General features: G+C 45.2%; 1 protein-coding gene across 1 annotated transcript in view; it reads left to right on the forward strand.

The window, feature by feature from the left end:
* Nucleotides 1-367: 367 nt before the first annotated feature.
* The window catches only part of MROH7 (maestro heat like repeat family member 7), a gene marked incomplete at both ends in the record, with an annotated part of 40556 nt that continues 24045 nt past the window's right edge, over nucleotides 368-16878 (forward strand). The window contains 8 exon segments of the mRNA XM_079720866.1: nucleotides 368-552; nucleotides 554-1596; nucleotides 10874-10947; nucleotides 12260-12343; nucleotides 13262-13341; nucleotides 13662-13791; nucleotides 16016-16111; nucleotides 16618-16722. Coding sequence (XP_079576992.1) covers nucleotides 368-552; nucleotides 554-1596; nucleotides 10874-10947; nucleotides 12260-12343; nucleotides 13262-13341; nucleotides 13662-13791; nucleotides 16016-16111; nucleotides 16618-16722 — 1797 coding nt within the window.

The following is a 16878-nucleotide window of genomic DNA, read 5'->3' on the forward strand; positions in this document are numbered from 1 at the left end:
ATGAATCATTTGCTCAGAAGAGTGGGATCGGCAAGGATAGGAAGAGGAGGTTGAAGGACAAGGCAATTGCATTTAAGGGCCGTGAGCTGCAAGGGAGCAGGGTGTGGTCAAAGAAGGGAACACAGGGGATGGGGCTGGAACTGAGAGAGCCAGGGGAGAGCCGTGCAGGACGGGACTGGACAGGTGGGCTGGATGTGGTCATGAAGGACCCCGTAAGTCACCCCAGGGACTTCATGCTAAGGATGGTGGGGAGCCATGGAAGGGTTTCAACAGGTGAGGCTCAATTTGCCTTTCTCCCTCTCAGGAGCTCAACAGTAGGCTATTGGACAGAAGCGGGCAGTGGCATTGAGAGACCTCCAGACCAGGCATGGCCATGAATCCAGGGGCTAGTCTGGTCCTCCGTGAAGACACAAAGATGATACCCACTCTCAACTCCACTGAGGCCCCTGGTTTAGGCTCTGGCACCATCTCTGGGCCCAACCTAGATACGGACCTTGTTCCTGTCTTGAATCCACCCCTGGGTCCTGGCTTGGTTCTCCTTCCAGACCTTAATCCAACTGAGTCCTGTCTCAGAGGAGGCCCCTGGCCTGGCATCTGGTAACACCCCCAGACCTGATGACAGCAGGGCCACAGCTCCAGCCTCCCTCCAGATCACCACTGCCCACTCTGGTGAAGCCCTGGGTTTGGATTCCAATCACATCTCGACAGCTGACTCACAGGGGGCCTTAAGTCCAGCCTCAAACCTAGTTCTGAGCCCTGGCTCTACGGAAGCCCAGGGTCTGAGTTTGGGGAACCACTCTGGGCCAAATTCTGAGGAGGCCTTCAGCTCCCTCCCAAGCAAGATTTTTGATTTGGGTCAGAGTAACTCCAATCCTTCCAGGCCTGAATCAAACCCATTTAAAAGGCCTTATTCAAAAGAAACCCTTGTTCTGGGCCAAAGCATCTCCAGGCCAGGCTCAAAGGCTCTCCTTATTACAGCCCCAAACTCTTCTCTGGATCCTGATTCCAATAAGCTGCTCAGTGTGGGCTCAGGAAACATCTCTAAGCTGGACCTGAATGCAACTCCAAATTCTCCTGGGTCCCTAATGCCAGCCATGAACGAGACCATCAATTTGGTTTCACATAACATCTCTGGATCTATTTCAAAAAGAACCTTTGGTGCAGCCTGGAACACGAGTTCCAAGGGAACCATCAACGTGGCTTCAAATGACAATCCCAAGTCTGATTTGAACATGACCATCACTCAGGCCTCATGCTTGACCCTGGTTCCTGGTCCCAGCGAGGCTATCAGCCTGCACTCCAGCACCCAGGGACCCAACTCCACCCCTTCTCCACCGTCGTGCATGACCCCCATCCTGGGCTCCAATGAGACTCTGAGCCTGGTCTCCAGCCTCATCTTCAGTGACACCTCCACCCTGACACTGAGCAGCCAGCGGGACTGTTCCGAGGACAACAGCATCCACACGGTGCCCCTGGAGGGGAATCCGGTGAGCTGGAGCAAGATGACTAGTGTCGAGGTGGGCCAGTTCCCACTGGGGTTCCCCATCAGTGACACCATGAACAAGGACTCCACAGCCTTCCAGAGCATCCCTCAGGGTGAGTAAGGCCAGAACGTCAGCCCCAGAGAGAACACTGACCTGGAAGACCTCTATTCAGACTTGTAGGGCAGCGAGGGGAGAGGAGACGGGAAAGGAAGGGAAGAGCATGCAATGGATAACATGCAATGTATTAACTATACATGAGAGATCTAGTGCTTGCTGTGTGACTTGGGACAAGTTACTTAATCTCTCTGAGTTTCAATTTTCTTAACTGTAATATAATATCTCCATATAATAATACTTCCATTCTGTCCAAATTACAAGTCAACTAACTAACTATACCTTCCTTTCTTTACTGATAAATTTCAGGTCTGTCTTCTCAAGTCAAAGTTTGAACAGTGGAGCAGGCAGGCTTGAGTTTTTGAGGTCCCCACCTAAGTGAAGCCTTGGGGTCCAGTCTGGAACCTGTGGCTCACTTCTGATGTGCAAGAGTTCTGTAAAGGAATCCCCCACCAGTTTTTGATGTTGTGAAGATCTTCTCCCTATTATTTATATCTCCAAATATTTTTGTTTGTTTATGCACCAATACCATATTGCAATTAAAAAAAAATTTACCATGGGCTTCCCTGGTGGCGCAGTGGTTGAGAGTCCGTCTGCCGATGCAGGGTACGCGGGTTCGTGCCTCAGTCCGGGAAGATCCTGTGTGCCACGGAGTGGCTGGGCCCGTGAGCCATGGCCGCTGAGCCTGTGCGTCCAGAGCCTGTGCTCCGCAATGGGAGAGGCCACAGCAGTGAGAGGCCTGCGTACTGCAAAAAAAAAAAAAAAAAAAAAATTTACCATGGCTTTGCAAGTATGCATTCATATCTGATAGGGTGAAAACCCCTCTTTAAAGTTCTCAAAACTATTCTGAGGACAACAGCATCCACACCATGCCCTGGAGGCTATTTGAACACCCTCATTCTTCCATATACATTTTAAAATGCATTTGTCTAGGTCCTCAAAAAATCTTTCTGGCATTTTTATTGGAATGTTATTAATCTATCCATCTATTGGAGTTTTACTTTATTTTTTTATTTTTTAAACAAAATTTTAAAAAATTAATTAATTAATTATTTTTTGACTGCGCTGGGTCTCCGTTGCTGCACGTGGGCTTTCTCTAGTTGTGGCGAGTGGGGGCTACTCTTCATTGCGGTGTACGGACTTCTCATTGTGGTGGCTTCTCTTGTTGCGGAGCACGGGCTCTAGGCACACAGGTTCAGTAGTTGTGGCTTGCGGGCTCTAGAGCACAGGCTCAGTAGTTGTGGCGCATGGGCTTAGTTGCTCCGCAGCATGTGGGATCTTCCCGGACCAGGGCTCAAACCCGTGTCCCCTGCATTGGCAGGTGGATTCTTAACCACTGCACTACCAGGGAAGTCCCAAGTTTTACTTTATATGGGATATATCCTTTACTAGAATTTTAAAAATTCTCCATAAAAGACTAGTGCATTTTTGGATAGGTTAATTCTTAGGTACTTTACAGTTCTTATTGCTACAATGAATCATACCTTATTTTCTAATACAATGCTTATTTTGTACTGATGATGCTGATGATGTAGAGGAACTTTGTTTACACAAGTTGGTCTTTTTGTTTAAACAGCTTTATTGAGATAAAACTTACATATCATAAAAGTCACTCAAAGTGTACAATTTAATGGTTTTAAAGTATACATAGAATTATGCAACCATCACCACCACAATCAATTTTAGAACATTTTCCAAAGGGGCTGAACTATTTTACATTCTCACCAGCAGTATATGACACTTGTTATTGTTTGTCTGTCTTTTTTTTTTTAAGAAAAATCTACGAATCCTTTTGAATTTCTTAAAATTATTTTTATCTTTTATTTTTATACAATTTTAAATGTTACACTCCATTTACAGTTATTACAAACTATTGGCTATATTCCCCATGTTGCACAATACATCCTTGTAGCCTATCTTACACCCAATAGTTTCTACCTCCCTTATTGTCTGTCTTTTTGATTATAACCATCTTAGTGGGTATGAAGTATCTCATTGTGGTTTTGATTTGCATTTCCCTGAAGGGTAGTAATATTGAACGACTTTTCGTATGCTATCAGCCACTTCTATATCTTATTTGGATAAACGTCAATTCAAATCCTTTGCCCACTTAAAAAATTGGGCATGTCTTTTTATTATTGAGTTGTAAGTGATCTTTACATATTCTAGATATAAGTTATATCCCTTATCCCCAGATAAGATATATACCTTATCAGATATATAATTTGCCAATATTTTTTAACCTATTGGTTGTCTTTTTGCTTTTTTCATGGTGTCCTTTGAAACACAAAAGTTTTAAATTTCAGTGATGTCCAGTTTATTTTTTCTTTCATTGTTTGTGCTTTTGGTGTCATATTTAAGAAATTATTACCTAATCCAAGATCATGAAAATTTATGCCTATGTTTTCTTCTAAGAGTTTTATAATTTTAGTTCTGAAATTTAGGTCTTTGATCCATTTTGAGTTAACTTTTGCATATGGTGTGAAATTGGGGTCCAACTTCATTCCTTTCCATGTGGAGTCCAGTTATTATTGTGATATAATTCACATATTATACAATTTACCCATTTAAAGTGAACAATTCAATGGCTTTTGGTATATTATTAATCTTTTTAAAATTGTAGTAAAATATATATAACATACATTTGCCATTTTAAACATTTTTTAAAATAAATTTATTTATTTTATTTTTGACTGTGCTGGGTCTTTTTTGCTGTGCGTGGGCTTTTCTCTAGTTGTGGCGAGTGGGGCTTACTCTTCGTTGCGGTGTGTGGGCTTCTCATTGCGGTGGCTTCTCTTGTTGTGGATCACGGGCTCTAGGCGAGTGGGCTTCAGTAGTTGTGGCATGCGGGCTCAGTAGTTGTGGCTCGCGGGCTCTAGAGCGCAGGCTCAGTAGTTGTAGCGCATGGGCTTCATTGCTCCGCGGCATGTGGGATCTTCCCGGACCAGGGCTTAAACCTGTGTCTCCTGCATTGACAGGCAGATTCTTAACCACCGTGCCACCAGGGAAGCCCTTAAACATTCAGTGGCATTAGTCACACTCACAATATCGTGTAACCATTACCACTATCTATTTCCAAAACGTTTTCATCATCCCAAATAGAAGGTCTCACCATAGGCAATAACTCCCCATTCCTCTCTCCCCAGTCCCTCATAAGCTCTAATCTACTTTCTGTCTCTATGAATTTGCCTACTCTAGGTAACTCATGAAATGGAATCATACATTTGTCTTTTTGTACCTGGTTTATTTCACTTAGCATAGTGTTCATCCATGTTGTAACATGTATCAGTACTTCATTCCTTTTTATGGTTGGATAATATTCCAATGTATGTACCACATTTTATTTGTCCATGGACAAATATTTGGGTTGTTTCCACTTTCTGGCTATTATGAATAATGCCGCTATACACATCAGCACACAAGTATCTGTTTGAACACTTGCTTTCAATTCCTTTAGGTATATACCTAGGAGTGGAATTGCTGGATCATATGGTAATTCTATGTTTAGCTTTTTGAGGAACAGCCAAATTATTTCCTATAGCAGCTGTACAATTTTGCATTCCCTCCAGAAATGTACAAGGCTTCTAAAGTACAAGGGTTCCAATTTCTGCACTACTAATCTCTCCTTGCCAACACTTGTTATTTTCCATTTTTTAGAAAACATTTTTATAATAGCCATCCTAAAGAGTGAAGTAGTATTTTATTGTGATTTTAATTTGCATTTCCCTAATGACTAATGATGTTGAGGATTTTAACATGCTTATTTGCCATTTGTATATCTTTTTATGGAGAAATAATTATTCAATCCTTTACCCATTTTCAAATTTGGTTGTTTTTTGTTGTTGAGTTTTATACACATTCTGGATATTAATTCCTTATCAGATATACAATTTGTAAATATTGGCACCCATTCTGTGAGTTGTCTTTTCATTCTTTTGACATTGTCCTGTGATGCATAAAAGTGTTTGATTTTGATGAGAACCTATTTGTCTACTCGTTTATTATCTGTTATTTTGGTGTTATGTTCAAGAAATTGTTGCCATATCCAATGTCATGAAGATTTCCCCCTATGTTCTCTTCTAAGAGTTTCATAGTTTTAGCTTTTAAATTTAGGCTTTAAGTTAATTTTTGTATTTACTATGAGGTAGGGGTCCAACTTTATTCTTTTGCATGTGGATATCCAGTTTTTCTAGCATCATGTGTTGAAAAGAGCATCCTTTTTCCACTGAATGGTCTTGAGACCTTTGTCAAAAATCAATTGACCATATATATGAGGGTTTATGTCTATTTTATTCCATTGGTCTTTATGTCTGTCCTATGCCAGTACCACACTGTTTTGATTTCTATAGTTTTGTAGTAAGTTTGAAATCAGAAAATATGAGTCTACCAACTTTGTTCTTTTTCAAGATTGTTTTGGCTACTTAGGGTCAATTTTTGTTTTTTAATAGGAGCATTTTGTCCATTTGGATTTTTAAAAACAATGTATTTTCAAACTGTATTTGTCTTTAAAAAATTTTTCAAGGTATATAACATATGTCAGTAAAATATGTAAAGTGCACTACTAACCTTAAGTGTACAGCTTGATGAATATTTACATACCTACACACACTGGTAACTACCACCCAGATCAAGACACAGATCGTTTCCAGCATCCCAGAACCTTCCCTTGTGACCCTTTCCAATCAATACCCCTTCTTCTGGGGCAGGGTTTCTCAGTCTTCGCACTATTGACATTTTGTGTTAGATAGATCTTTGTTGTGTGAGTGTGGGTGCGTGGGGAGCTGTTCTATGCATTGTAAGATGCATTCCTGGTCTCTATCCAGTAGATGCTAGTAGTAACATCCCCCCTCACAAGTTGCCCTCAGTTATCAACAGCCATAGAGGGAACAATTCTGATTTGTATCACCATAAACTAGTTTTGCCTGTTTTTGAACTTCTTATCAATAGGATACTACAGTATATACTGTTTTGACTCTGGCTTCTTTAGCCCACCATGATGTCATTTAGATTCATGCACATTGTTGCATGTATCATAGTCGATTCTTTTTATTGTTTTGCAGTATACCATCTTATGAACATACCACAATTTGTTTATCCATTTTTTGCTGATGGACATAGGATTTTTTCTACTTTTTGGATATTATGAATAAAAATACTTTGAACATTTTCATACATGTCTTTTGGTACACAGACACATTTATTTACCTAGAAGAGGAATTTCTGGGTCATAGCATAAGCATATGTTTAGCTTTAGTAGATATTGCCAATTTTTCAAAAGTGGTTGAATTAATTTACCATCTCACCTGTGAGAGTTCCAACTGCTCCACATCCTCACAAACATTTGGTATTGTCAGTTTTCAAAATTTTAGCCATTCTGTTTGGTGTCTAATGATATTTCGTTGTGATTTTAATTTGCATTTTTTGATGACTAACTGATGTTAAGCATCTTTTAATATGATTATTGTCAATTTGTATATCCTTTTTTAGAATATATTTATTTATTTTTGACTGTGTTGGGTCTTAGTTGCTGCGCACAGTCTGTTTGTTGCAGCATGCGGGCTTCTCTCTAGCTGTAGCACGTGGGCTCCTGAGTGCGCAGTCTCTCTAGTTGTGACGTACGGGCTCTCTAGTTGTGGTGCACAGGCTCTCTAGCTGTGACCTGCAGCCTCAGTAGTTATAGTGTGCAGGCTTAGTTGCCCTGCAGCATGTGGGATCTTTGTTCCCTGACCAGGGATCGAAGCTGTGTCTGCTGCATTGGAAGGCAGATTCTTAACCCCTGGACCACCAGGGAAGTCTCTGTATATCCTTTTTCATGAAGTGCCTGTTCAAGTCTTTTGCTCATTTAAAAAATTTGGGTTGTCTTTTTCTTATTGATTTGTGGAAGTTCTTTATATTGATATAGTCCAGATATGTGTACCCAAAGGTTGTGAAAATAGTCTCATATTTTCCCCCAGAAGTTTTATCATTTTTTCATTCACATTAAATTTATAATGCATCATGTATTAATTTTGGAAAACAGTGTGAGAGAGGGACTTAAGGCTCATTTTCCCCCAATGTGGATATCTAATTGCTCCAGACCATTTATTGAAAAGATCTACTTTCTCCACTGAATTGCAGTGTCACCTTTGAGGTAAGTCAAGTGACTGTATATGCGTAGGTTTATTTCTGGACTCTTTCTGTTCCTTTGTTTGTCTATCCTTAACCATTGCCGTAGTTACTGTGTTTTAGAGTAAGTCTTGATATTTATTACTGTAAGTCCTCCAACTTTGTCCTTTCTCAAGATTGTCTATTCTAGGAGATTTACTTTTCCATATAGATTCTAAAACAGCTTGTCAATTTCCGTAAAATATAATAAAAATCTGTTAGATTTTCATTGGAATTTCACTGAAGTTATAAATCAATTTATGTAGCATTGTCTTCTTTATAAACTGTGTTTTTCAACCCATAGTCCATTTATATTTAATGTAATTATGAATAGTTAAAAAAATTTTTTTAAATTTTAAATTGAAGTGTAGTTGATTTACAACTATGGGTAGCTTGATATCTATCATCTCATGTTTGTATTCTTTGTTCTGCTTGCTCTATATTTCTTTTTTACTCCTCTTTTGGTTTTGGGCTTGTTTTTTCCTCCCTCTTTTCTCTGTTACTTGTGTGGAAGTTACATACTGTTTTAAGTTTTTTAGTGATTCTCTAGAAGTTACAATGTGCGTATTTAATTTATTACAAAGTCCAACTAATCAATGCATTTATCTTCCTCCCAGACAGTTTAAGACTTAGAAACATGTTTGTTTTTTTTTTTGCGGTACGGGGGCCTCTCACTGTTGTGGCCTCTCCCGTTGTGGAGCACAGGCTCCAGACATGCAGGCTCAGCGGCCATGGCTCACGGGCCCAGCTGCTCCGCAGCATGTGGTATCTTCCCGGACCTGGGCACGAACCCGTGTCCCCTGCATCAGCAGGCGGACTCTCAACCACTGCGCCACCAGGGAAGCCCCTAGAAACATGTTAACCCCACTTAATCCCCCCCTCACCACCAATTTATATGCTCTCCTGGTAACACATATTAATTATGTCTTTTTCTTAACCCTGTAAACATTGTTATTATTTTATGTAGTTAATGTTCTTATATTTACCAAAATATTAAACTCTTTTTCTTATTTGCTTGTTGCATCTCAGACCTTCCATCTGGGATTAATTTCCTTTTGCCTAAAGTGAATCCTTTAGAATTTGCTTTAGTGAATTCTGCTGATGGCCGACTCTTTCCATTTTTGTCTGAAAATGCCTTTATTTATTCCTCATTCTTTAAAAAAAATTTAAAACAATAAAAACTTGCAGAAAAGTTGAAAGTACAGTATAAAATTTTTTTCTGAATAATTTGATAATAAGTTGCCAAATGATATCCTACCCATCTTGAATTTTAATATGTGTTTCTTACAATAAAGGATAAAAGTTAACCATCAGAATCAGGAAATTAATGCTGATACACTGCTACCATCTAATCATCACGCCCCATTCAAATGTCACCAATTGTTCCAGTAATGTTCTTTATTAAAAAAGGATCCAGGTCAGAATCATTCATTGCTCTTTTTTGTCTCATCTGTTTTGTTTTCCCCAGCCCTCAGACTTTCCTTGACTGTCATGTCTCTGATACACTGGAAGATTACAGGCCAGCTATTTTATAAGATGTGCCTCATTTTGGGTTTATCTGATGTTTCCTCATGATCAGATTCATGTCATACATCTTTGGCAGGAATAGCACAGACGTGATGCTTGGTTTTCCTCACTGCATACTATCTGGTGGTGTATGATTTTGATTTGCTCCATTACTGGCGATGTTCACTTTGATCACTTGAGTACAATGGTTGCTGCCAAGGTTTTCCACTGTAAAGTCATTATTTACCCCTTTTTAGTAAATATTATGTATTAAATATTATGTAAAAATATTAAGGAGGTACTTTGAAACTATGTAAATATACCATTCCTCATCAAACTTTCAATTTAGTTATTTACTTATTTATATTAGTATGGACTTATGTTTTCCTAGTTTACTCGATGGACCATAATCTGTTGCTACCATCATTTATTGTGATACTCAAACTTTCCCGAGTTTAACCAAGGAATCCCTTTTGAGCAAGCTTTGTATCTCTTTGATGTGTTTCCATAATTCCTTGGGCTCTCTTCCTTGTTTTCTGGTACAAGATGTCTCAGGCTCATCCTGCACTTTCTCTGCCCAAGTCCTAGAATCAGCCATTTCTCCAAGGAGACTTGTTCCTTTAGTATTTAGAAGCCAAGATTTGGTGCTAGCTGTATTCACTACTGTTGAGGTGTTTCTGTTTCTCACTATTGACTCCATACTCTGGTAGCCTCTGGTGGCCAAGATGGCCCTGAAGTTCCAGGGTCTCTCTCCTTGGGCTTCCCCTCAGCCCCCTTAAGTCCCGGGCGCTATTGGCCCTGCTCAGCCAATAGAGCCCATAGCTGGACCAATCACTGTGTCTGGGGGCACAGGAATCTTTTACTGGCCAAGCATGGGTTCCAGGTCCACCTTTATTCATTTGTTTGTTTATTGACAATATTATATTAGTTTCAGGTGTAAAGCCCACGCTTATTTGAAGAGGGATGATGGGTGTGATTTGCAGCTTCACCTAGCTATATGGAATGAGTAGCCTACATGGAAGACAGAGGCTTTTTCACCAGAAGAAAGATGAGGAACTTTGGGGCTGACAAAATAGCATGTATCTACTATAACAAATAAGAGTTTAACTATAAATTGTGATAACAACTGAAAGAAGAGAATAGGATGATGCACAAGAGGATCACAGTGGGCCTTTCATTAGCCTGAAGGTCAGGGGAGGCCTCTTTGAGGAGTAGCAGGCAAGCAAAGACCTGAAGGATGGGGCTCTACCTGGACAACGGGGTGTGGCAGTGGAGCGGCCCAGGTAGAGGAAACTACCTGTGCAAAGGCCCTGAGGGGGAAGCTTGCTGGACCTGGAAGGAGGCCAGTGTGGTGGGCGCACGGTGAGTGAGGGGAGAGCAGGGGGAGGTGAGGCTGAGGAGGTGGGCAGGGGAGACTGACCTGGCAGGGCCTTGAAGGCACTAACAAGGATGCTTGCTTTATGCTTGGTGAAATGGGGCCCCTGACGGATTTTAGGGATGGGAGCTCAGTCTGGCTGCTGGCGGAGTAAGGATTGGAGGGGCCCAGTGGGGGAGGTGGGAAGGGACTCTGCTACACCATATCTTTACCCTCCCTCTTCTCTCCTCAATGGAACTATGACCTGCAGGAGCCTTCGATGAAGTAACCTCATGTCTGGTGAAGGTGCCAGGGCAGAGAGAGGATGGCAACAAAATAGCTCTGGTATGCTTCCTGCTAACACCCACCTGACTTCTCTGGGATGCCCTCTCCTCCCACGCCCACCCCACCCCCAGCATTCCTTATTTCTCTGCCTGGCTCTTCTCTTCTCCTTGGTACTCATCATCATCTGAAGCACAATAAGCTTTATAAGTTTATCTTGTTTCTTGTTATTCTCTCGCACTGGGATGCATTCTCCATAAATCAGGGATTTTTGTTTGTCTTATTCCAAGCTGTATTCCTAGCATCTAGAGCGGTGCCTGGCATATCCTAGGTGCTCAATAACAGTTTTTTAAACCATGGAATGAATTGTGAGAGGGTTTCTAAAAGCGGAAGAAAAGGGAATTCCCTGGTGGTCCAGTGGTTAGGATTAGGCACTTTCACTGGATTCGATCCCTGGTCGGAGGAATAAGATCCTGCAAGCTGCGTGGCATGGCCAAATTAAAAAAAAAGGAGGGGTGGGGAGAAAAGCTAGAAATGACCTTTTTCAGGACACAAGCCCAACCCAGGTCTTGGCCATGCAGCAGGCCTCGGGAGGCCAGAGAAAGCCAGCATCTACAGGCCTTGGTGAGGGCCAGTGGGGGCAGACTGGACAGGCTGGTGGACGTGAGTGTGACACACGGAGTGTGTGTGAGCCTGGTTGGTGGACAGAGTCTGGAGGCAGGGGGTCCACCCAGGCCAGGCCGTGCAACCTGTTCTCTTGACAGGAGGGGTGGGAAAGAGCTTGTGGTATCTTTGACCCACCACACTGTCCATTAGATTTTCTTGTTTTGCTTTCTTTACTATATATTTTATCTGTTTCATGTTTGTGTCTTCTTCTGCCTTACGATAATGAGAACTAATAGATTAATTAGACGTTGGTTAATGTTTTCCCTCTCTCAGGTTGCAGAATGCCTTAATCCGACTAGTTTGTGCCCTTAAGAAGGGTAGATATTAGAAGGTTCTTATCACTTACGATGGCATTTCAGCTTGAGGTGTTGGGACCCTTTCTGTCCCGTTGGCTCCTGCCTCTTCTCCCTTGCTTGGAGAGGAGAGAATGCTTTGCAGTCCCTGATATCTGGTCCTCCCCCAAATGCTGGCCTACAGGGATTATCCCCAAGCTCCCTTTTGCCACCACGATCTTCTCAAGTCTTCACCCCCCTCAAGTTCCCCTGTGGTTTCTCACTTGTCTTGAGCTGACGCTGGGGGCTGGCAGCGGGCAGGAGCAGGCCAGCTTGCCTGCAGGTGACAGGTGGTTAAGGGGGGTGTAGGGACAGCCCCTGAGGGTTGTGTTCAGTGTGGCTCTCAGCCTGTGGCTTTGCCCTCTGCTGCCCCCGAGGTCGAAAATGCTCTCAGCCTCCAGAAGAGTCAGGATGTGCTGGACGTAGAAGAAGAGAAGAAGACCACGATGAAGAAGATGATGGTGCGTGAGCAACTTGCGGTCTGTGACATCCGGGTGGGGAGGGGGCGGAAGTCCTGAGTCCACCCGCTGATGAGGCTGGAGTGGGGTGGGATGGGCAGAGGACAGTCGAGGCGCAGACACTTGGGCTTGAGTCTTGGCTCCACCACTAATCGTCCCCTACCTACCCTGAGGGATCTCAGCCAAGTCACTTCCCCTCTCGGAGCCTCGCTCTTAATACCTCACAAATGACTGTGATAAAACCTGTGTCCTTGGCTTGTTGGGAGGACAGAACCCAAAGGTTAGTTCACTGTAAAACCTTAGGCACCTGGGAGCAGTTGTTATTATTTTATACATCATTTTCCCCCAAATTCCTTCCGATGGGGAACCTCTGAAGGAACTTTCCTTTTCTCTTTGCTAAATACAGTCACTTCTCAGTTAACCACCAGAATGTTTGTGCTGGGATAACCACTGAAGTTTCCAGAATTATATTTAGCTATAAAGAGAGAAAAAATCCTTGCCTTCCATTTAATTAATGTTAATTGAGCACCTGTGGGTCGTTGGTGCTAGATCAAAAGTGAGGAATTAGAAGGACATTTTAAAGGAATTCAACCGGACCACTTTCGAGGGCCATGCATGGTGTTTTCTGCATTGGGTCGGTCCACGGTTTAGATATACTTCCCCACCTTGGGGCTGCATGGGGACTACATGGGGGGCGTGCAGCAGGCTAGGGCTTGTCATGTTTTTGGTGGCCTTGAACTGAGGGCTCTGGACAGGGCTTGAGCAGTCAGCTGGCTACCCCACTGGAGGCCAGGCAGGCTGTGGAGGCTGCCCACGCCGAGGGGCTGCCACGGCCTGATCCCTGTGAGGAGGAGAGGCCTCGGCCCTGGTGGTCTGCAGTGGCCTGTGCCCTCTTCGACACCTCCATGGTCCCCTGTCCAGAAGCAGATCCAGGAGGAGCCACTGGATTCTCTCTTGAGCTCCATCCGCCAGCAAGTCATGGAGACCCTGACCCAGCTGAGGTGACCACGGCCCCTTCCCCGAACCCCCTCCCCGAACCCCCTCCCCATTCCCTCTACCCACGGGCTCCGCCTGTATCTTCTGGGGCCACTCTGCTGTGCATGGCCCCAGCCCAGTCCCGGGCCTTTTCTTTTCCCTTTGCCCAGCCCCTGCCGGGGCTGTCTGCCCTACACCCCACTTCCCTCCTCCTCCACTCCTCATCTCGCATTTTTGTGGATCTGAATCTCAGCCCTCATGCCAGCCCTGCATCCTTCACTTCCTGCCTCCAGCCCCAGGGCACCCCGCCCTCGCTCCATGCCCTTGCTTTCTGTCTCTTCCTCAGTCATTCCCAGCTTGTCCTGGGCGTGCGGGAACGGTCAGAGCTGGTTAACACGTGCATGAAGAGTGTGTTCTCCCTGCCCTCCGTGCAGGTCATGCAGGAGAGAGACGAGGACAAGGCTAAGGCCATACAGGTGAGGGCCCTCCCCAGTGGGGCCTCGGGGTTGCCTGGCGTCCTCAGAGCGAGGCACATTCCTGGACTCCCAGCAGGGAGAGGAAGGTGTTCTGGGAGGTAGATTTTTTTAAAAATTTATTTTACTTATTTATTTTTGGTTGCGCTGAGTCTTCGTTGCTGTGCGCGGGCTTTCTCTAGAGGCAGCGAGCGGGGGCTACTCTTCGTTGCGGTATGTGGGCTTCTCATTGCGGTGGCTTCTCTTGTTGCGGAGCACGGGCTCTAGGTGTGCGGGCTTCAGTAGTTGTGGCACGTGGGCTCAGTAATTGTGGTTCGCGGGCTCTAGAGCTCAGGCTCAGTAGTTGTGGTGCACCGACTGAGTTGCTCCGCGGCATGTGGGATCTTCCCAGACCAGTGCTCGAACTCGTGTCCCCTGCATTGGCAGGCGGATTCTTAACCACTGCGCCACCAGGGAAGTCCCCTGGGAGGTAGATTTGATGTTCACACTGCTACTCAAGTAGCTTGGGCAGTTCACCTCCCTTCTCCTGGCCTGAGTAGGCATTCGATAAACATTTGGTGAATGTATGAATCTGCAGAATAAAGAATCCCTCATCTGAAGCACTGTCCACGTTGGGCTCTGCCCCATGAGAAGGATGTGGGCAGATGTTGGCATGGCCTCAGGAGGTGGCCAGAAGTGAGAGGAAAAGGCCTGAGGACTGGGCGAGTTGGGATGGAGGCCTGGAAGTGGAACCTCAAGGGGCTCCCATGAGCACCTTCAAACCCCTGCAGGATAATCCCAGGAGGAGTGATCAGAGGCGACCCTTCATGTAGGATGGGGTCAGTGGGGGAGGTTAGGGAGAGGGATTTCAGCTCTGGGTGAGGCACATGTATGCATCCTTTCATTCAGCAAATATTAACTGATGCCTAATCCAGAAGTACAAGGGAAGGATACAGTAGGGCTGAGGGCAGATGATCAAAGTATCATACAAATAAATGCAACATTACAACAGTGGTACGTGTTGCAAGCAAGAAATACTTGATGCTATGAAGACCATGAAGAGCCTGGAATTGGCGGAGCCTGAGTGTGTTGGGGGTCAGGGCTCATGGTGCTGGAGATGAGAGGTTACAGAAGAGATAACTAGTTGAAGGGGATGACAGAAGGAAGAGTGTGCCAGGCAGAGGGAGCAGCCTGTGCAGTAGCCTGAGGACAGAGAGAACATGGTGACCAAGGACGATAAGGAGGCAGTGTGGCTGGAGCCCAGAGGGTGAGGTGAGAGAGCCCTGGGGGCCAGACCAGCCCCAGCGTGAAGGTTCTGAGTCCCGGAGGTGGTGCACTTGAGAGAAGAGCCAAAGGAGAGGGGGGGACCCCCTGCTGGGTGTGAAGAGAGCAGTGCTGCACAGTGATGGGCGGCAGATGGGAGGGAAGGAGAGGTGGTCGGTGAATGAGGCTTGCTTGGTGGTGGTGGTGTAAGCCTGGTGTGCACAGACTCAGGAAGCCTGGACAAAGGTAACCTGGAAGGTAGATGTGGAGAGCGGTGGGAAGAGGGGAGGCAGGGGAGAGAGGATCTCAAAACACTGCTCAGCCTTGTGTGTGTGTCATGCTTGCACCCTCCTAAGATAATTTCAGGACTGTGGCGCGGCCGAGGCAGGAAGAAACAACCGGGCCGAAGACAGATGGCTCCTGGAAGGGGCAACTTAGAAAATCTATTTGGATCTAGGAGTAGTAATTTAAAAAAGAATCAGAACACTTCCCCAGAGACAATAATATAAGTCACGCTGGTCGTCCATTGATCTAGCGCTCACAGTTCCAGAGCTTTTTTCCACCCATCTTCTCATGATCCTCACAAACCGAAACTTCCTTGTTCTGTGACCTTGGACAAGTGTCTCCTTATTGGCAGAATGAGAAAAACACTTTGAGGACAAAAAAATATGGTCGTGCGAATCACGAGGCACGCACCTGGCCCGTGGTAGATTTTCAGTAAATGTGAGGCCTCTGATTCCTCCCCTTGTAAGCTAAGAAGGGCAGAGATAATAATTACCAATTTGTCGATAAGGAAACTGTAACCCATGGAGGGAAAGTAATTTGTCCAATATCACACACCAAGGTTAGTCTCAGAGGTGGGACAAGAAAGCGGCTCTCCTGGGTCCGAGTACCCGCTTCTTCCCCTGACCCACACCAGGAGTTGCCTAGGGCTGGGGTCTGCTCCAGAGGCTCCCAAGTGGCTTGGTCCTCCTCCTGTCCACAGACACTTTACCGTCAGACCTTGGGTGCCCTGCAGACACTTCTCAATGCCCTCTTTGTTGAGGACCCCCCTCCTGCTGGGCTGAAGAGCATCTTGGAGGTACAGAGGCCGGGAGGAGGGCAAAGGCGGAGGAGAATGGAGAATTGACTCGGGAGATCTGGGGGTGGGGGGCTGGACCCAGAAAGAGTGATTTTACTTCAGGGTGTCATCTTGTGCCAGGTTTCTGCTTCCCTGCCCCTCTCACAGGCCATGTCCCAGACTCCTGCCCCTTCACTCTCTCCCTATACCCCATATTCCTGCTACAGCTGTCCCCATATCCCTGCTTTCTAAATTCTTGTTCCTATCTCTCTCTCCTATCCTCAAGACTCTCCACCTTTCATCTCTCTCCTCACTGACCATTGTCCTCCCTCTGGTCTTCCAGCCCTGGCCTCAGCTTCTGGACCCCATGTCTCCCTATGCTCTAAGAAGAGGAGGAGGGCTATGGCGGGTTGTCTTTATGCTCTCCCTAGAAGCTTCCTGATGATTGGTGAAGGCTGGCCTGCCCATCCAGGCAGTAGACGCTGGCATCCAGCTTGTAGCTCTGAGTCTTGCCCTTTTCCCCACAGCCTCTGGGGCCCTGGATGAACTCTGGGAAGGCCCATGAGAGAGCACGGGCTGTGAAGAGCAATGTCTCTGTGTTGAACCACACGCTTCTGACCCTGCCTTTCTTTGTGAGTGGCCCTGGGAGGGGGGAGGGGCACCCCTAGGGAGAATCTTCCCAGCTCTGAGGGAGCCTGTGCATCCATCCAGAGATTCCCAGGTGGTCCCCACTATCCTCAGAGGGCTTAGCTCTCAGGGCCCGATCATCTAGCTCTGTTCACCATTTA

The sequence above is a fragment of the Hyperoodon ampullatus genome (assembly GCF_949752795.1).
Source record: "Hyperoodon ampullatus genome assembly, chromosome: 2".
Lineage (NCBI taxonomy): Eukaryota > Metazoa > Chordata > Mammalia > Artiodactyla > Ziphiidae > Hyperoodon > Hyperoodon ampullatus.